General features: G+C 38.6%; 1 protein-coding gene across 4 annotated transcripts in view; it reads left to right on the top strand.

Annotated features, from left to right (window-relative positions):
* Positions 1 to 7,343, top strand: part of ATP11B (ATPase phospholipid transporting 11B (putative)) — a 117,865-nt gene extending 110,522 nt beyond the window's left edge. For 2 of the 4 annotated variants that reach the window (XM_070406738.1, XM_070406737.1), the window contains one exon: positions 865 to 948. Coding sequence is in view for 2 of the 4 variants with exons in the window: in XM_070406735.1 (XP_070262836.1) it covers positions 865 to 998; positions 6,321 to 6,402 (216 nt within the window). In the remaining 2 variants the exon portion in view is untranslated. Of the gene's footprint in view, positions 1 to 864; positions 999 to 6,320 lie in introns of those variants that run through there. The other 2 variants (XM_070406735.1, XM_070406736.1) reach the window with 2 other exon arrangements.
* The last annotated feature ends 14,663 nt before the right edge of the window (positions 7,344 to 22,006 follow it).

Genomic DNA, 22,006 nt, shown 5'->3' with positions numbered 1-22,006 from the left:
GAAATTTAGCAGTACTCTTGACTATCAAAACCAGGTTTGGGATTCATTGAACTATGTGTCATACCATTTTTTCCTCATTTAACAGGATTAAAATTATTAGTAGTATGGCGTCAAGTTATCTTGTTGGGTTTATTTATGCCTGAATCAATATAAGTCTTGCATACTTTCAAGAATTAATTTATTTTAAGTCTTAATGTACTAGTTAGTCACTTGTTTAATTGATTTTAATACATATACCGTCAGTTAACTTTTTAAAAAATTTGAGCTGATTCAGGGCATGGTTGGCACTTAAGAGTTGCTCAGCAATTTAAGGTAAATTATATACTTTTTTCAAGGACAATTATGAAGTGAATATATGTAAGTGCTTAGAACCTGGCATGTAGTAATACTACATTAAGTATTGGCTACTATTTTTGTTGTTACAATTATTGTAGTTGTTGAAGGTTGGGATTAGATCCTGCCTGGTTGTTATTTCCCAGTCTTCAAAATAGTTCACACTCCATTTTTCTTGATTGCTAGACATTTTAGTTGAAATTACAGGAGCATTTCACCTAAACAAAAACTCAAGAATTACAATTCATTATGCTTCTGAGTAGTTGATGTAATTTTGACCATAATAAAATATTGACATTAAAATCCAAAATCTTTGCAGATTTAAATAATGTTCATTGTTTTGTGTAATTATTTTACTTACCCTCAAATTTAAATATTTTGTATGATTACTCTTAAATTAAGCCTTTCATACCATACATTTTCATATTGTAGAAAATATGTTTATATACATTACTTTTAGTTTTAAAGTGCTTGTAATTTTTAATGCTTTTTGAAAAAATAACTAATTTTTTTCTGCTGCAACTTCTCCAGCTTACTGAAACAAATTCAAGTATCAAGTGCTTGGACTCCATGTGCTGTTTCTCAGAAGGAGAAACAGCGTGCGCATCTGTTGGAAGAATGCTGGAACGAGTGATAGGAAGATGTAGCCCGACCCATGTCAGCAGGTGTGAAATTTCTCTAAGTAGCCTTTGCTGCAGATGAGTGTCCTATAAACTGGAACAGATGAACATGCATTCCTAGATACCTAATAAATCAGCAGCTGGTTTTACCAACTGAAGCAGGAAGTGTGCTATTTATTAGCACTCTTCGATGGTAGATTTCACTTTATGGCTTTGGGTAAGGGGTTCTTTCACTAACAAAGGAAGAGAAAGCACCTTTGAAGAAACTTTTCATCTAATGAACAAAAAATTTTGCTTCTTAATCTTTCTAAATGTGGTAAATAGGAGTGTGTATATGGTATTCATATTTGGTTTTTATAACTTTTTACTATGCTGCTGTTTTGTTTCTTACATATTTTTGTTTGGTTGGATTTTGTATTTAAAAAATAATCGACATAGAGTAAAATCAAAAGATTTTGCTTTTCTTATTCTTGGTCTATATTTTCTAGTCAGTCATCTGAGACTTTGAGGTATTTATAAACACACAAGACTGTATTGCTGTTTTCCTACTCCTTTTTATCTCTGTAATAAGGTTTATAATCAGATGTGATTTTTAAGTTTTTACTTGGTATTTATGGTCTAATTAAAAGTTGATAAGCTAGAACAGGCTCTTTAAATTATGGTTTATTAGAATCTTGGCATTTTTGTCTCCTCTAAAATCTATTTCTTTTTTATAATATATTTTTTATTGATTTCAGAGAGAAAGGGAGAGGGAGAGATAGAAACATCAATAATGAGAGAGAATCATTGATTGGCTGCCTCCTGCATGCCCCCCAGTAAGGATTAAACCCACAACCTAGGCATATGCCCTGAAGGGAATCAAATTGTGACCACCTGATTCATGGGTTGATGCTCCATCACTGAACAATGCCAGCCAGGCCCAAATCTATTTCTTAAAAGATTTATCAGTGCTTCCTTTTGTGGGTCACAACAAACAATGCAGTTTTTTGGTAAATTCTACTTAAATTTATTTAAAAGTGAAATTCATTTCTTCATACATTTCCCCAAGAGACATATCATTTAGGGGATATTATTATTTAGGGGATATTAAGGAATAGCAATAACTTTTCACACTTTGGTGTTCTTTAGGTAGATGATATCATATTCTTAAAATTAAAGCAGCAATGCACTGGTGTGCATGAAGGGTTACAGATGAGCAGGTTTAGATGGTGATTTCCATTGTCCATAGTGCACCATGTGAATAGTTTCACTTTCTGTATGTGCCATGGCTTGGAAAAGGTTGGAAAGTATAGTGAGAAGGGGAAAAAAAACCAAGCTGGTGTGGCTCAGTGGTTGAGCATCAACCCATGAACCAGGAGGTCACTGGTTCCATTCCCAGTCAGGACACATGCCTGGGTTTCGGACTCGAGCCCTAGTGTGGGGCGTGCAGGAGGCAGTGGATCAATGATTCTCTTTCATCATTGATGTTCCTATCTCCCCTTTTCCCTTCCTTTCTCTGAAATCAATAAACTCATTTTTTTTTTTTCAAGAAAGTACAACAAGTTTAGCGAATGAAGGGTGGAGGAGGCACAACTCTTATCTGTTGATAAAGGAATTTTTAGTATTTGGTTAGCTTTATGTTTTAAAAATATGAGTATGATATTCATGTATGATAAAATTCAGGTAACTTTTACTGGTGAACTTGGTAGTTCCCACTTTGCCTTTAATTGTAGCCATGTCGTTATGGTACAGTTGCATTTGTAAATAGCTTTTTTATGTTAATATCATGTCTGTCGTTTCAGTCCCACTTATTTATCATAACATATAATCAAAAATATTCTCATAATGCTGTGATATTATTTTGTAATAATTTTATTCCACATAATAGAATTATTATGAGCAGTTAAATTTATTGGGACTTACATGTTATAACTTACACAACTGTATTGTAAAATGCATTATAAGAAAACAGCTTTGTCATGTGCCAGGCCAAAAAGTTTCCCAAAGGAAGTTCCAAAAGGACTTAATGTATATTATTTTACTTACTAAGACAGCTTCATTGCATAGAACTAAGGCAGGAGTTAAAATAAAAGAATACTATAGATATCTATAATACTATCAACTATAAATATATATGTATAGATATATCTATTTTTTTTTTAAGAATACTGTAGAAAGTCACAGAATTTTAAAATTTTCTACTTTCAACAGGAAGCTCTCATTAATGACAGGATACATCTTCACTGTTACAAGAAACTAGAATTGATTTTAAATGAACCAAAAATATTTTTCTGCGTTATATATGCTCCCACTTTCTTGATATTAATTGTATAGGTAATATGTCTCCATTATTTTTACATGGTCATTTTTTTTACTGCATTATCCCTCCTGAGCCTGTCCCAGGCATTATGAGATTTATTTTGGCCTGTTCTCTTAAAGATGCTGTTATCATCTATACTTTTTTTCACTTAGAATTGTATCATATTCTTTTTTTTTTTTTGTAGGAACTTATTTTTTTTAATAAAATCTTTAACAGTAATTAATATCTTATTTGACAGACTTTAAATATCTTTCTAATTTTGTCCAACATCTAAGGTTATAATTATCAGATGCTTCTTTTATTATCTCCTTTTTGTTCTTTAAATTAATAACCTAAAAAGTGTTTTGAGATATGTTCACTTTTTTTCCAAGTGGTAAAAATCATATAATATGCAAAACCAGTTGGTACTTTCAAAGGGCTATAGAAAATTGCCACAATTCCATTAAGATCATATTTGAACTTTGAAAGTTATTTTGATACATAGAGTTTTATTCCTGTTTTTTACATGTAATTGTATTAGTGAAATATTTTTGGCATTTCTGTTTTGATTTTGGAGCAGCCTTTAGTCTACATTTCTATTTTATGTCTAATTTAAGGGCAAGGCTGGTACCTGTTACCAGATATAGAAATCCTTGGCCTATTCCATTAACATATTAAACATAAGAGGGCATCACTTCAGAAATATAACTATTGCTTTTATAGGACAGATTTCTCTGCTGATTAACCTTTTACTATCCAGGCATAAAAATTCTACTTACATTTTATTAATTGATTGTCAAAGGAATTTGCCATTTTGCAAGCTTGTTTTCAAAGGTCGCATCAAGGTGCTATATGAAAGGCTATGTCATGTTTTACCCTAAAGAGCTGTACTTTAGCAATAAATGATTTTCTGTATGTGTTTTATCAACAGTTACTTCATCAAAACTGTTTTCTAATTAGAAAGGAGTTAATAGTTGATATGTAATTCAAGTATTTAATGTTCTGTCAAATATGATACTTGACATGAATGCACATGTGTGCTTTGAAAAGAAAAATAAATGGAGGAAACCTTATCTAATAACATTTTTATGTAAGCAATAGTTGCAAAGAGGAAAAATTTACATTAAAAACATTGACAGTTTGGGACTGGAAACTTGGCTCCAGATAATTGGGGTGTTGATATCATATGTCTGAGCATGCTTTTTTTCCTGCATGAATACTTACTCTAAGAAATGTTCATAGTTCTATTTCATTCATATATTTTACAAATACTGAGTGCCTACTATATACAAGGCGCAGTTTTAGGTGCTAGAAATAGGGTAGTGAACAAGCCTTTCCTTAAACTAAGGTAGATACTGTTTAAGGTTTTCTGGAAACTAGTAAGATCTGTAAACCATTGGTATGCTTATTGTTTGTTTTCCTCTTTGCCAACTTTGTAAAATTTCCAGGTTCCAAACTTCATTATGACTACTCACTTAATTGATTTAAATTTGAACATACAGTCTCTCTTAGAACAGCGGTCGCCAACCTTTTGGACCTCACAGACCACCAGTGGTCTGTGGACCACCAGTTGGTGACCGCTGTCTTAGAAAACAGCAGATATGTGATAAAAGTGAATATGGGCCATTTTAAATGTTAATTTCTTCCTCTAACATCTTGGTTTAAGGAAAGTGGGAACCCTAGAAAATTACATAAAATGTATTTATTGTTAAATTCTTTTAGTCTTTTAAGAAAAGCCAGCTTTGACTTGGTAATCCTTAAAGCAGGTTAGGCTATTTTAAGCATGGCAGGCTATTTTTGATCTTGAGTTAATACAGCTGCAAATAAAGTATTATATAATGAACTAGAGGCCCAGTGCATGAAAGTCATGCACGGGTAGGGTTCCTAGCAGCTGCCAGCTGCTGGCCAGGGCCTCCCTTCCCCAGCTGCCAGCCGGGGCCTTCCTTTGTTTCATGCCGCCCCCGGTGGGCAGCACAGTCATAGCGAGCAATCGACTGGTCGGTCAAACTCCCAAGGGGACATTTTGCATATTAGGCTTTTATATATATAGAAGATTGCTTTATGGGCTTTATCATTAAGACAGTAGCTGACTTTTCCAGACCAGTAGAGGATCATTTGTTCTTAATTAAATGAAAACCCTAGTGTCATTAGACTTAGAGGTGTCTTTGATGCCTATTGAATAAATCATTCAAACTAATTATGCTAAAAATCTTTAGAATAGAATTTATAGCTGAAAAGAAATAAATTAAGAACATACTGCTGTTTCATTCCAAAGTTTTTGGTAAGTGTGATATTTGTTTGTTTGCTTCTGTGATGTCAAAATACAGCCTAGTTGCTTTTCAGTGCATAACTCTTAATAATATACTTATTTTTTAAATTAAGATTTTAAGAGAGTCTTATACTCTACTACCTATAGAAAATATTTTAATGCTAACGAATGTCTAAATTTTGGCTATTATTTTTATACTAGAGTCCTGGTGCACAAATCTGTGCACCAGTGGGGTCCCTCAGCCTGGCCTGCACCCTCTCACAATCCGAGACCCCTGGGGGATGTAGTAGTGCGCGAAGCGGCAGGCGGGCGGGGAAGAGCGCGAGCCCAGACTGGGCACCATGCCTCTCCCACTCATCCCGGCCCCGCCATGCCTGCTGCCGGTACTACTGCCGCAAAGGCAGGAGAGGCTCGTGCCACTGTAGTTGTGCTCGCCAGCCATGAGCCTGGCGTCTGGCGCCTGTCGGTCAGCTGAGCAGTGCTCCCGCTGTGGAAATGCACTGACCACCAGGGGGCAGCTCCTGTGTTGAGCATCTGCCTCCTGGTGGTCAGTGCACATCATAGCAACTGGTCGCTTAGGCTTTTATATATATAGATAGATGATGATTCGAGCATTATTTTCCCCAAGTTTTGTATAATCTAAATGTTATGTTTGTTAAACTCATCAAGTATTAAGAACTTCCTTTTAGCATTTAAAAATTAATCAATGATTATTTTAATACTCAAATTGCATTTTGGTCCTAAGTTTTAGAATACATTTTTTTTTCTCAATTAAAACATAGGTCCTGGTGAGCAAAACTTTTCTCTTATTGTTATTTAGATTATGGAGTGCATCGGATCCTTTCTATACCAACGACAGGAGCATCTTGACTCTCTCCACAATGGACTCATCTACTTGTTAAAAGAGCAGTAGTACTTTGTGGGAGCCATTCAACTCCTTTCCTAAAATTCAGTGTGATCATCCTGGTAATGGCCACACTAGTTTTGCAGAATTACTTTCTGAAATCTCTGTAGTTCATACCCACTCAGAGTTATAATGGCAAACAAAAAAGGATTTACATGAACCACTCTCAACCCCTTTAATTTAAATCTGAACGTGTTAAAATTTGTGAATAGATATTTTCCATCTCTTTGTCTGGGTTGTCCCTGTGTTTGTGGGACTCCTAATGGCATTTCAGCCTCTTGCTGAGGCCACCATATTTTAATATCAAGGTTAAAAAGATAATTCCTAGTTAATTGTATTTTTGAGTATTAGCATACTTGTTGAGTCTTCTATTTAAATCTGCTTTTGCAAATTATGCTGAAAAGTTTGCCTTGAAAACTCTATTTTTTTATTAGAGTTATATTTGAAGCTTTTCATGGGAAAAGTAATTGTGAATAGTAAGAAATTTTGGTCCCTTAGTGACCCTGTTGTGAATTCATTACTGCTTTCTAAGTTCATAGAGAAAATTAGGAGAATGCATTTCTAACCATTATTTACTGCACTATGGGTAGTAAATATATACCAATACCAAACTTCTCTTAATGTACTGTAACACACCAGTAAAGTTAACCATACACATGCAAAGTGTGTATCATATCTTATACATAAATCTAGGAATCAAGTCCATTCACCAAATTTCAAATTGATGTTTAATGATATTTTTATGACAATATAAAGTGGGTAAATTAGCTATCATTAGCATATTATTATTTGATGTGTTTTTCATTTAATCTTTTGCATGCTTTAATCTAGTTAATATATTTAAATTTGTTTTTTTTCTCTATCTGAAAATTGTTTATAATATTTCATGTCACTGTTGTAAAGTTCAACTATATCAATAAAAAACAAGTTTGGACAGTATTTAAATATTGCAAACACGTTTAATTGTGCAAATCAAAATGTTGGAGTAATTAAAAAATAAAGAGAAGAGCCTCATTCTGTGGCTTAGAATTACTCTTGCCTTTCAGTAAACTAGATTGTGGTATAAAGGATCTCAGACAAGAATCCTATTATTTTTAGGTTAGTATGTGTTATCTGAGTTGTGGCAGACTACTATAGTAAAGGGAAATCTACCCAGTGTTTCATTATAAGGTATATTTTCAGGTATGGCTATAGAATGTAAGTGAAACAAAGTCTAAAATGCTAAATTTTATGGGTTAATGGCAGCAATAAATTAAAATACTAAGAAAGATTGATTAGATATACATTGGGTATTAACTCACTGCACTTGAATATTTAATTTCCATCCAGAATTTATCATGTAGATCCATTGTTTGTTACTTGTTTTGATCTAAAGTAATATTGTTTTAAAAAACATTTGGAAATTATTATTGGTTTAAGAACTATTACCCAGCCCTAAGCATATTTAATGATTGTGTACATATACATTTTAAACTTTATGGAAATGGTTAAATAAGGTTTTGCTAAAGTGTTCCATACAGTTGACAATATAATTCTCTTTTGTAGATTTATTTTGCAGCCTCCCACCCCTTTCCCATTTCATGAATATACGACTTCTTGAATTGGGCTAATAGGGACTAGTCAAGAATTAAAACTTTACCTTTGTTCACTGGTAAACTATTTTCTTGCTAATATAACGTTTGTTTCAATAATGCAAGAATATTGTGTTATGAATTTCAACTTAAATATTAATTTTCATAAATAGTCCTTCTTTAACTTAGATATTCCAAAATCGCTTTAGGAAGATTTTGTTATTCTGAAAATATGTTAAAGGGATAATAAAATGTACAGTGGCTACACTTACCAATTCACTTTCCAGACTAGGAAATATTGCTAAAAATATTCAGTAGGGTAATTTCATGGAGCATATTATGGAATTTGCTTTTCTTAGAATTTCTTAAAACAAAATGACATTCAGTGGGCCTGTATTACATCTACCTAGTTGTGTTTATTTGCCATCAACTAGACTGACTACTGACACTAGAAAAGGACTACGAAGCCATCAAGCAGTCTCTAACCACTGCAGCAAGGCAAGTCAGCTAACCTGTATGGTGCTTGGGTTAAGGCGTGGTTGATGTAATTTCCTGCATTCCTATTTGAAGTTATTTAAGAACTTTATATTTTAAAAAAAGTAAATGTATCTACTGATAATGCTCATCCTACTCAGTTGTTCATAACCTACTCCACTTAAAGGAAGATTATCTTATAATTATAAGAAAGTGTTTTCTTCTATTTGTTTAAGAGAGTATCAGTGTTGCCTGTAAGTTTCCAATAGTTTTCTATTGCTAATACTCAAATTGTAAAACTATTACTACATAACCAGGAATCTCAGAAAATTTCCCCTTTGCATATTTATTTAAAATTCTTTGGAAAGTACGATGTTAATTAACTTACTCTTACCTGCCAAAACTAGAGTAAGACGCTACATGTGTTATTACTAGTTAATTATTGGTCTCAAATCTGTTTTCCTCACTTGTTTGCCTGAAGGCTGTATCACTGAAGATAGTAGCAAGCACCCAGTCAGTTTCCAAAATGGCCCGTCAGCTGTTTTATGACTCAGCAAGCACCCTGCCGCAGCTTTAGCAACCATTAGGTTCACCCTATGGTGTAGGGTGTGGGCTAGTAGAACTACAGGTTTGCTGCCAGGTTGAGAATAAAGAAAGAGGAGAATTTACAGTGTGAATTCCTCTTAAAAACCATCTGCTTTGGGTTTTAATTTCCATTATATCCGAAGGCGTCCTAGACCTGAACCACTGGCACTGTCCTGGTGAGAAGATAAGAGAGTCACATCACCCTGTTAAGAAATACTTTTAGTTCACCAGGGTATTTTCTGCTGCATAAGATTGTGAAATTGGGCTATTGGTCTTATGTGATAAACTTGAGAGACTCTTATCTGATAGGCAGGAGTCAAGTGTAGTAAAAAATTTAAATTTTACAAAGTTTTTCAAGTATGCTAGCCTGAAAAGTTATTGGGGTCTGAGGGAAAAGGGAAAATCATTCATGATTCTATTTTTTATGTAAAGATCAATTTGGTGTAGGTATTGATAAAAGTAACACCAAAGAGTTATATAAAACATGTTTTACTAACTTTGGGTCCCCTTTTAGAGACACATTTCTATCCTGAAATGAGTTAATCTATTTTCATAAAAATAGAACATTATTAATGTGCTGTTTATGTGAGATAACTTGAATGATATTCCTATAAAAATAGAGCATAATTAATTATATGTTTGTAGTAATGGTGACTGCTGGATTTTTGTGAGGAATTAGTAACTGTAAATATTGTAGCAACACTTAGGTTAAAATTGTGGACCTCACACACTGTGGCTAATATAAGCCTATAAAAATTTTCTGCATTTTTAGTACATGTAGTTACTATTGTACAGATCTCAGTAATTTTTAAAGTTTATGAAATTATATTTATCTAATAAAATTTTTCCTATATAATTAAAAGTGTTTTTTCATCATTTAAGCATGGTAAGCCTCTGCTCATCACAACCAGCACTGCCAGATTTGTGTTGAATTACATTTTACTACATTTACCCTGCGTTACAGTACAAGAATACCATTATGCTTTTCTCTAACTGCAGTTTTCAAAGTTGTTTGGTTACCCAGGTTTTATAGATGATCAGTACAACTCCTGAAAAAGGGGCCTGATAGAAGTGCACCAACTGTAAAGACCAACACTCTTGAACTAGAAAATGCATCTTTCATGAATAGCTAGCCAGGGAGAATTTGGAAATGCCTTGGTCCATGGAAAATATGTGCTTTTTAAAAAATACAACTGAGCCCTAGCCAGTTTGGCTCAGTGGATAGGATGTTGGCCTGTGGACTGAAGGGTCCCAGGTTGGATTCCGGTCAAGGGCCCATGCTCAGGATTGTGGGCTTGATCCCCAGTAGGGGCATTCAGGAGGCAGCCAATCAATGATTCTCATCAATGTTTCTCTCTCTTCCTCTCTGAAATCAATAAAAATATATATTTGAAAAAATGAAACACAACTGGTAGTGCATATTTATATATAAAATATTCTAACCCTCTAATAACAATTGTTATTCTGATGCTTGCTCAGTTGCCAGTTAAAACACACATAATTGTTTAACCAACTTTCATTAAAAGGTAAGCTGTTATATTTGCCCAAATGTTAGTATTTGCAAAGGATGACAATGTATATATAACGTATTTTTATTTCTGAAATGAATATGATCCTGGACAAGTCACTTTAAGCATCTGTTTTTCTTTTAAAAGGAGGTAAGGGTTTAGACAACCTTTAGGGTAATTTCAGTCTTCAGCTTTTATTATACAACTAGTAGCCCGGTGCACAAAAATTTTTGCACTCGGGGGTGAGGGTGAGGGGTGGGGCCAGACCCCTTAGCCCGACCTGCACCCTCTGTCATGTTCCGGGACCCCGGCCACTCCTGGCCTAGGCACAGACCTACAGGCTTGGGGCAGCCTGGCTCCCAAGGCCCCATTTTATCAAGAGAACAAAGTCGGCGTTAGTTACAGCCCTCACTGAACCCAGTACACTGCATCTGTGCATACAACTGCCTCATTCATGTGCCTGCTTCGCCCTACTGAATTACTAACATCTTGAGGACATAGCTCTGTCTTATCCTGCTTCACCTTCGGTGCCTGGCCTGGTGCCAGGGACCTGAGAGGGTTTGCTGAGTGAGTGAATAATGAGTGAGTGAACGAATGAGCGAGTAAGTGAATGAGCAAGCAGCTAAGGGGCGGAAACTTCTGCAGTGTTGCCACGGCAGAAGTTCCGGCCCCACTCCCAGCTACCTGAAGCCCACCCCGGGAAAGTTACCACCCTGCTCCCAGCGGCCTGGCGCCCCTCTCCTGGCTGCATACTGAATTACTAACATCTTGAGGACATAGCTCTGTCTTATCTTGCTTCAACTTCAGTGCCTGGCCTGGTGCCAGGAACCTGAGAGGGTTTGCTGAGTGAATGAGTAAATAATGAGTGAGTGAATGAGCGAATGAATGAGCAAGTGAATGAGTGAATGAATAAGTAAGTGAATGAGCAAGCAGCTACCGGACAGTTCGCACTCCGCTCTGGGCTGCCTGACACAAACCCCGGGCAGTTCCTGCTCTGCTCCCAGCGGCCCCACTCCCCTCTCCCAGCTGGGCAAAGGCGGCCCGGGTGTGCGTGTTGGCAGATCAGTGCATTAGCACCGGCCAGCCTCAGATCCCCACGGGAGGGCCGTTTGTGGGTGTGGCTGGTGGCGGATCTGTGCTTAGTACCCGCCAGCCCGGGATCCCCACAGGAGGGCCATTGGTGGCCGTGGTCAGTGGTCAGTGGCAGATCGGTGCATTAGCATCCGCCAACCGGGGATCCCCGCGGGAGGGCTGTTTGTGGGCATGGCCGGTGGGGATCGGTGCATTAGCACCCGCCAGCCTCAGATCCCCGCAGGAGGGCTGATTGTGGGTGAGGCCAGTGGTGGATCTGTGCAGGAGGGCCGTTTGTGGGTGTGGCCAGTGGCGATCACTGTGGTCCCGCCCGCCAGCTCTGGGTCGGGTCCCATACAGGCCGCCTGCCGCCCAGGTCGCAGATAGCAGGCCCTGATGGCAGCGGGGCAGGCGGGATGGCGCTGTCCTGCCCTGCCTGCAGTATGCAAATTAGCCGCCATCTTTGTTAGCGGTTAACCGCCATCTTGGTTGGCAGTTAATTTGCATATCATCCTGATTAGCCAATGGGAAGCATATCGGAGGTACGGTTAATTACCCTATTTGTCTTTTATTAGGACTAGAGGCCTGGTGCATGACATTCGTGCACAGGTGGGGGGTGGGTGTCCCTCAGCCCGGCCTGCACCCTCTCGCAGTCCGGGACCCCCAGAGATTGGGCCTAATCCAGCAGGTGGACATCCCTCTTGCAGTCCTGGACCCATCGCTCCTTACCGCCTGCCTGCTCGCTGTTCCTTAGCACTGCTGTGGAGGTGGGAGAGGTGCTGCTGCACTCACCAGCCGTGAGCCAGGCTTCTAGCTGAGCGGCACTCCCCCTGTGGAAGCTTACTGACCACCAGGGGGCAGTTTCTGCATTCAGCGTCTGCCCCCTGGTGGTCAGTGCGCATCATAGCGACCAGTCGTTCTGGTCATTCAGCCATAATGGTCATGTAGGCTTTTATTACATAAATATGATGGATTGTATTTTTAATGAATAAAAAATTTAGGACAAAAAATTTTATGAGCAGTATTTCACCATAAAATTTAGTGAATTTAAAAACAATTCAAGTTTTATTTTTAAGAGCTAACTGACTCAAAAGACAAAGTTACTATAAATGGAGAGAAGTCCACATGCCTCCAAACAGCTCTTTTGGGAGCGGCAGAGGGCCCTCTGATAAGTCAGACTTTTTAATACTGATTTTTGAGGTAAAATGGTTTGTATTCAAGTAAAATTTGTAGACAATAAAGTGCATAGACTGTAGGATTATATTCTATCATTTTTGGCAAATCTGTGCATCTGTGTAATTGTTCCCCCAACCTAGTAAAGAACATTTCCATCATCCCAGAAAGTTCCTTTTTGCCCATTTCAGTGTATTATTCCCTTCCTGCCCTTGGCAACCATATTTCTGTGTTCTCTTTTCATAGGTAAGTCTTAACTGTTCTTGAATTTTTTAAAAAAAATAAAAATGGAATTATACAAGGTGTTCACTTTTGTAGGTGTCTTTGTTGCTCAAAATATGCTTCATTCATGTTGTTACATATACCCACAGTTTGTTTTTGCTACTCAGTGGTTTTTCATTTTATGAACATCCCACTATTTACCCTTTCTCTTCTTTATGGACACTTGGATTATTTGGAGTTTGGGGTGGTTATAAATAGTTATTATGAACATGCTTTGTGGACATGTTTTCATTTCATTATGAAATAACTAGTAGGATTGTTGGGTCATAAAGTTTTCCAAAATGATTGTATGTGCCACTTTATGTACATTTATGTACAGTTATGAGAATTCCAGATGTTCTTTTATATGCCATGATTTTAAATTGCATGATGACAAATGATGTTTAACTCCTTTTCATTTGCTTATTGGCAATTTGTCCTTTTTTTCTGAAATGTTTATTCATGTCTGTGGACATTTTTTATTTAGGCTTCTTGTCTCATTACAGAATGTTTGGAATCCTTCATATAAAGATTTTTGCTAGCATTTTCCCCCTGTCTGTGGCTTACCTATGTATTTTCTTCATGGTGACTTTGGAGAGCAGAGTACTTTGTTTTTTATATGGTCAATATTTTTTTCTCCTTTATGGTTATGTGCTTTTTGTGTTTTGTGTATTCCAAGGTCATGAAGAAATTTTCCTTTTTTTTCTGAAAGCATTATAGTCTTAACTTTTATGTTTGTGATCCATCTCAAATTCATTCATGTGTATGGTGTGAAGCAAGGATTGAGGATATTCCTTCCTACTAATCCCCATGAAGGTATCTGTTTGTTTATTCTCATTGTTGAAAATATTCATCTCCATTTAATTTGTTTGATGCCTCTGTTTAAAATTAATTGGCTAGAGACAACCAAGATGGCGGCATAGGTAAACACCTGAACTTGCTGCTGCGTACAACCACATTAAAACTACAACTAAAAGACAAAACGAATAGCATCCAGAACCACGGGAAGGCTGGCTGAGTGGAAATTCTATAACTAGAAGGAAAGAGAAAAGCACATTGAGTCCGATAAGAGGTACAGAGGTGTGGAAGTGTGGAGGTACGGAGGCGCACGACAGGGGCGGGCAGCTGGGTACGCTGTTGTCTTTTTCAATCGGGAGGGAGTTACAAGCTCCCGACTGCTCTGAAATCCAGTTCTGGGTGAGAACCTGGGGACCCAGACTCATACGGAGTGAAACTGCTATCTGGCATCGGGCCGGAATGTGAGGGCAGCTTTCTCACAGAGGTGCTTGCAGCGTTCATTGTTCCTACAAGGGGCATAGAGACCCAGGGACCTATCGGGGGAGGGCCGACGGCAACAATTGCTATTTGCACCACCCTGTGACTCCCTGAGACCACGCCCCATCCAATTTACAACCCCACCCAAGCTGTGCACAGAGGCTTTTGCATACTAATGGCCTGGCCTTTCTCCGCCTAAAAACCTGTCAAACTGCAGCTGGGTCAGAGAAACCCAGAGCTTCCAAAAGAAGGCCTAAGGCTTCTCAGCAGCCTGCATTACTTCACAGCTGCACCTCATCTGGGCACCTCCAAACCCCAAACAAAGAGGAGGAATCTGTAGATCTCTCTGCAGCTCCTGCTGGGTGGCCTCAGGCAGTGGCAGACTTTGCACCTCCTTGGAGATCCAAGAGCCAGTGTACCCAGTGGTCAGAGTGAGACCATCCAGATTATAACTCTTCACATCCATAAGAGACACACTCAGGGGACAGACTCAGTGAGCGCCAAAGCCCCACTGAAGCAAGTCCTGCCCCATAAGGGTGTCTCCAGCACAGAAGTTCTCCCATTGTAGACACAACTGGTCCTCACAGCCAACTGACCTGGAGGTCAATTCCTATCAGTGATACCAACAGCAATAAAGGCTTAACTACAACAAGACTGTGCACACAGCCCACAAAGGGGTGCACCAAGAGTGTCCACCTCAGGTAATTAGGGAGGCTGAACATTGGGCCCTATAGGACACCTAGCACACAAAGCCACTCTATCAACACAGGGAAGCAGCCAAAATGTGGAGACAAAGAAAGAGGTCACAAATGAAAAAAATGGAGGAAGGCAAACTACTGGATATAGAGTTCAAAACCACGGTTATAAGGCTACTCAAGAATCTTCTAGAAACCTCTGAGAAATATAGTGAGACCCTCAAGGATATGAAAAAGGACCAATTAGAAATTAAGCATAGTCCTAACCGGTTTGGCTGAGTGGACAGAGCGTCAGCCTGCGGACTCGAGGGTCCCAGGTTCGATTCCAGTCAAGGGCATGTACCTTGGTTGCGGGCACATCCCCAGGAGGGAGTGTGCAGGAGGCAGTTGATCGATGTCTCCCTCTCTCATCGATGTTTCTAACTCTCTATCCCTCTCCCTTCCTTTTGTGTAAAAAATCAATAAAATATATATATTTTTTAAAAAGAAATTAAGCATACACTGACTGAAATAAAGAATAATATACAGAGATCCAACAGCAGACTAGAGGATCCCAAGAATCAATTTAAAGATTTGAAATACAAAAAAGCAAAAAACACCGAACCGGAAAAGCAAAAGGAAAAAAGAATACAAAAATATGAAGATAGTGCAAGGAGCCTCTGGGACAACTTCAAGCGTACCAACATCCAAATTATAGGGGTGCCAGAAGAAGGAGAGAGCAAGATATTGGAAACCTATTTGAAGAAATAATGACAGAATATTTATATATTAGAGATGGTAGTCAAAGACCTCCCCTCACAAGAAACCTCAAGGCCAAATGGTTTTAAGATAAATTCTAACAAACTTTCAAAATAGCTAATTCCTTACTATGCAAGCTTTCCCAGAAAACAGAGGGAAGTGAGAGGCCTTCCCCAGCTCATTTTATGAAATTAGTGTAATACTGACTCCAGGACCAGAAAAAAAACCCAAAAGAATAAATAAAATTATAAGCCCATTTTGTTTATATCCATAGATGCAAAATTCTAAATAAAGTAATAGTTAAATGAATCCAACATAGCACTAAAAATAATACACCATGAAGAATCAGGATTTGTCTCAGTAATGCAAGGACTGTTCAACATAAGAAAAATCCAATACACTTGTCCACATTAATGAATGGGAAAGGAATTATAAGATAATTTTAATTGAAGCAGAACAATCATTTTGCAGAGTTCAATACCTGTCTATAAGTGTTAGCAAGGTAGGAATAGAAAGGACTATTCTCAATTTGGGATAAGTTACATATATCCAAACCCTACAGCATATATCACACTATATGGATAAATCTCAGACACTTAAGATAAGAAACAAGATTAAGAGAGCCATTATTACCACAAATGTGCAACATAGTATCAGAAAGCCTGCCTAACACTGTCAGATAAAAAGGGAAGGTCATAAAAGGGGAATAAAAGTATATGTCCAAAATATTTACAGACAAAAGAAAACACCTTTAAATAATCCAGGGATAAAAAAAACAACTCAGAAAAGAAATATAATATTCTGATTCAAATGACAAGGAAAATAAAATTTGTGGGATGTATCTTAAGCAGTGTATCTTAGAGGGAAATGTATAGGTTTAGTGACTTTATTAAAAAGGTTTAATTAATGGACAGATATGCACAAAAAAAGACTTAAATGTTACACTTGAAACCATGAAAATCCTAGAAAAAAACATAGGTAATAAAATCTTGGACATTTCTCGTAGCAATATTTTTTCCTGATATATATTTCCTCGAGCAAGGGAAACAAAAGAAAAAAAAGGAACTACATCAAACTAAAAAGCTTTTGCACAGCAAAGGAAACCAACACAGACAGTATAGGAGAAGATGGCGGCGATATAGGCAGACGCGTCCCAGGTCTTGTCCCGGAGCAAACGGAGTAAGCAGCTGAAACTAATAACACCCACCCCGAATTGGCAAATTTACTCAGCTGGTGAGACGGCTTGCAGCCTGGAAGGGCAGACCTCCCCTGGAAAGGTTAAAAACCAGGGATCTGGGCAGGAAAGTTTGCCAGACCTGAGCCCAGAGGGTCGGAGGGAGACCGCATGGCAGACAGCCGCGTCTCTTGGGACAGACACAGACCCTGACCAGGGTAAGGAGTTCCGCGGGTTTGCTGGCGCCAGGAGATTTGAGATTTGGATTTTGTGATTGCGGAGAACTGAGACTAAAGGGGGCATCCTGAGGAACTGATCAGACCGTGCAGTGCCCATAAGAGAGGAGCGTTTCCCAGACCATGCAGTGCTGGTAAGAGGAGCGTTTCCCAGACCGGTAAGAGGAGCGTTTCCGCGGCCGGCCGGCGTTTGTCTGTTTCTTTGTTTTCACTGAACCCTGCTCATAGGACAGTTCGGATACAGACACTCACCTGTGCTGAAGAGAGGGTGAAGGTGCAGACGAGGGGAATCTGGGGAGAGGCTGAGGAAAGAGGGGGAGCCGGAGGAGGTGGCAGCGAACTGAGTGCTGAGACCCCCCTGGGCCCAGGACTGGGGCAGCCATTCCTCCAGAGGGTGGAATTCCTCCCCCCAGCCCCCCAGGCAAGGAGCACAGCCACACCCAGATTCCACCCTGTATGAGATAAAGGACTAAAACAAGCTGATTAGTCCCTGGGAGTTACCAGGGTCTGGCCTATAGAGGGATTTTCAGTCCCACCAACAACACAGAGCAGGGTAAGGATTAAAAAAGGATAGAGAAGCTGTATAGCCTCAGAGGCCAACCCAAAAACACTGCCACCCAGAGGTTGAGCCACAAACTGACTCTTAGGGGAATACAAATTAAGGCAGACTGGATCACAAATACGGCCTGCTTTAAAATCAGGACTGTGATTTACAACACGGAGGAACAGTGTAATGCAGGCAACACTCTCCTAAATACCTGGCAGGACCAAGGCGAACCAGGCTGAAGAGTAGAAGAACCGAAAGACCATCACTACTGCAAATTTTTTCTTTTTCTTTTTCTTTTTAATTTTTTCACCTTTTTACTAAGAAACCAATTTTTTTTTTCTCTTTTTCTTCTTTTTCCATCACCTGATTTTACCCTTTCAATTACCACATTTTTATTTTTAACCAGTATTATTACTCCTACCATTTTACCATTTTTTAAAGTGCCATTTTATTTTCTCTTTATTTTCTTTTGGGATTAGTGTTCTCCATTCTATTTTCATCGTTCCTTTAGCATTAATTTTCCCTATCTCAATTCCACCTCTTTGCTAAAACCCTCTTCCTTACTTTTCCCCTTTTGGTGTCCTGTTTCTCTTACCCTATTCCTGCTCCAGACCTTCCCAATTCCCTCTTTTTACCCCCTGTCTAATTCCACCCTACTTATATATCCTATTTCCAATCTACTGCTCTAAATCCTTATACACCTATTCTTTATCCTTCTTCACTTTCCAACCATTTTTTTTCTCTCTTATCTTTCTATTGTTTTCTTGATTGTTGAATATATTGGGCTTTTTTTTTTTTTTTTTTTTTTTAAATTTGTTTGTTTGTTTTGTTTTGTGTTTTTTCTTCTTTTTTAGGACTGGTTGTGAGGTTGTTTTTCTTTTTCTTTTTCTTTTTCTTTTTTTTTCTGCTGGTTTTTCCCTTCCCTCCCCCACCCCACCCCAGCTATTTTTGTGCTTCTGTTTTCCCTTACCCCTCTGGATATTATTGGTGGTTTGTAGTTTGCATTCATCTCCAGGGATCTGTTGCTGGAATTTGTTGAGATTAGTGGCAGTTCTATTGGAGTTTGCTCCTCATACGGGGAGTCTCTTCCCCACTTCTACTTCATTCTCTTTTTTCGCTCTCTTTTTTCCCCCCTCTTTTTTCCCAATTCTATTTTTGCACTCCTTTTTTGTTTGTTTTTTTCTTATTTTTCTTTTCTGTTCTCTCTTTTATCTTCTTCTCTTCTTTCTCCCTTATCCCCTAATTCTCTTAATTCGGTTGGTCACCTTTATTTGGAGTTATTAATATTGTGAATATACTTGTGTTCAGTGCCTGGTACGTTGTGCCTTGCTCTGTTGTATTTTGTGCCTTTAAATCAACGCAGCAGATCCAAGCAACAGCAGCCCCCTGATCACCGCAGCCCCCTGATCACCACAGCCTCCTGATCACCACACCCTCTGTCTGTGGAACAGCAACTGTACGTGAAGCCTCCCCCCACCAGCCAGAAGAGCCAACACAGCTGTGAACAACACCCACCAGAGGAGCTGCTGCCAACTGGAAAGCAGCTGCTACCGCAACCGTCTGAGCAGCAACCACAACCCAAGGAGCCCCTGCCACCCAGGGAGCAGCCACTGAACACCTCAACATCTACATATGTCAGCGAGATCAAACATGGGTAGGCAAAGAAACCCCCAAAGGAAAGAAAAGGAGGACTCGCCAGAAAAGCAGCTAAGTGAGACAGAGATATGCAACATGACGGAAAAAGAATTCAGAATAAGGTTCCTAGAGTACATGCACCACATGTTCAAGAAGCAAGAAGAAACAGATGAAAAACTCAACTACTTATGCAAGAAGCTAGAAGAAACAGATGAAAAAATCAACAACTTAAGTAAGTCCCAAGAAGAAATGAAGAGTGACATAGCTTCAATAAAAAACTCCATTGAAAGTATCAACAGTAGACTGGGAGAAGCGGAGGACCGAATTAGTGAATTAGAAGACAAGGAAGCAAAACACACTCAAACTGTACGGCAAATGGAGAAAAAAATTAAAAGACAGGAGGAGAGCCTAAGGGAGCTTTGGGACAACATGAAACGAAACAACATACGAATAATAGGGGTGCCAGAACAACAGAAAGATGAACATGGATTAGAAAACCTATTCGAAGAAATAATATCAGAAAACTTCCCTGAGGTGGGGAAGAAAAAAGTCACACAAGCCCAGAGAGTCCCAAACAAGGTGAACCCGAAAAGACCCACACCAAGACACATCATAATTACCATGGCAAATGTTCAGGATAAAGAGAGAATCTTACAGGCTGCAAGAGAGAGACGGAAAGTAACATACAAGGGATCTCCCATTAGATTATCAAATGATTTCTCAACAGAAACACATCAGGCCAGAAAAGAATGGACGGAAATCTACAAAGTGATGCAAAGCAAAGGACTGAATCCAAGAATACTCTATCCAGCAAGGCTATCATTCAAAATTGAAGGGGAAATAAGAAGCTTCACAGACAAAAAAGGGCTAAGGGAGTTTATCACCACCAAGCCAGCCATGCAAGAAATGCTAAAGGGACTGGTGTAAAAAGAAGAAATATCAAGCTCAGAAAGAAAACAGCCACACACACACACACAAAAAGAAATGGCTACAAACAAATACCTTTCAATAATAACTTTAAATGTAAATGGACTAAATGCTCCAACCAAAAGACATCGAGTGGCTGAATGGATAAAAAAACATGACCCATACATCTGCTGTCTACAAGAGACCCACCTCATTAGAAGGGACTCACACAGACTGAAAGTGAAGGGATGGAAAAATATCTTTCACGCAAATGGAAAGGAAAAGAAAGCTGGGGTAGCAATACTTATATCTGACAAAGTACATCTCAAAGTGAAGGCCATAACCAGAGATAAGGAAGGCCACTTCATAATACTAAAGGGATCAATACAACAAGAAGATATAACCCTGGTAAACATATATGCACCCAATGCAGGAGCACCCACATACATAAGAAAACTTCTGGAAGATATCAGGGGAGAGATCGACAACAATACAATCATAGTAGGGGACTTTAATACACCACTGACATCACTGGATAAATCCGCTAGACAAAAACTCAGCAAAGAAACAGCAATCCTAAATGACTCACTAGATCAGATGGACTTAATTGACATCTTCAGAACACTTCACCCCACAGCTGCGGAATATACATTCCTCTCAGGTGCTCATGGGACATATTCAAAAATAGACCACATATTGGGTCACAAGCAAAGTCTCCACAAATTCAAGAAGATTGAAATCATAAAAAGCTTCTTCACAGACCACGATGGCATAATGTTAGAAATAAACTACAATAAAAACAACCCAAAATACTCAAACACTTGGAAGCTGAATAGCATGTTATTAAATATTGATTGGGTTACCGATGACATCAAAGAAGAAATTAAAAACATCCTGGACACTAATGACAATGAAAACACAACAATCCAAAACCTCTGGGACACAATGAAAGCAGTCCTGAGAGGGAAGTTTATAGCTCTACAGGCCTATCTCAAAAAACAAGAAAAAATGGTAGTCAATCATCTAACTCTACAACTCAAAGAATTAGAAAGAGAGCAACAAGAAAACCCCAGAGTGAGCAGAAGGAAGGAGATAATAAAGATTAGAGCAGAAATCAATGAAATAGAGACCAAAAAAACAATACAGAAAATCAATGAAACCAAGAGCTGGTTCTTTGAAAGGATAAACAAGATTGACAAACCCCTAGCCAGGCTCACCAAGAAGCAAAGAGAGAGGTCCCAAATAAACCAAATCAGAAATGATAGAGGCGAAATAACAACAGACCCCACAGAAATACAAATGATTGTTAAACAATACTACGAGCAACTCTACTCCAACAAACTGGACAACCTGGAGGAAATGGACAAATTCCTAGAAAAATACAACATTCCAAAACTCAATCAGGAAGAATCTAAAAACCTCAATAGGCCAATAACTATGGAAGAAATTGAAGCAGTCATCAGAAAGCTTCCAGCAAACAAAAGCCCAGGGCCAGACGGCTTCACAGGGGAGTTCTACCAAACATTCAAGGAAGAACTAAAACCTACCCTCCTCAGACTACTACAAAAAATTCAAGAGGAAGGAACGCTTCCAAGCTCATTCTATGAAGCCAGCATCACCCTAATACCAAAACCAGGTAAAGACATCACAATGAAAGAGAATTACAGGCCAATATCCCTCATGAACATAGATGCCAAAATCCTCAACAAAATCTTAGCAAATCGGATCCAGCAGTACATCAGAAGGATCATAC

The sequence above is a fragment of the Myotis yumanensis genome, unplaced genomic scaffold (assembly GCF_028538775.1).
Source record: "Myotis yumanensis isolate MYYU_CA2020_CCGP unplaced genomic scaffold, mMyoYum1.0.hap1 SCAF_2, whole genome shotgun sequence".
In the NCBI taxonomy this organism is placed as follows: Eukaryota; Metazoa; Chordata; class Mammalia; order Chiroptera; family Vespertilionidae; genus Myotis; species Myotis yumanensis.
Note: the sequence above shows the minus strand (reverse complement) of the source record. Positions and strands in the feature narration are given on the sequence as shown.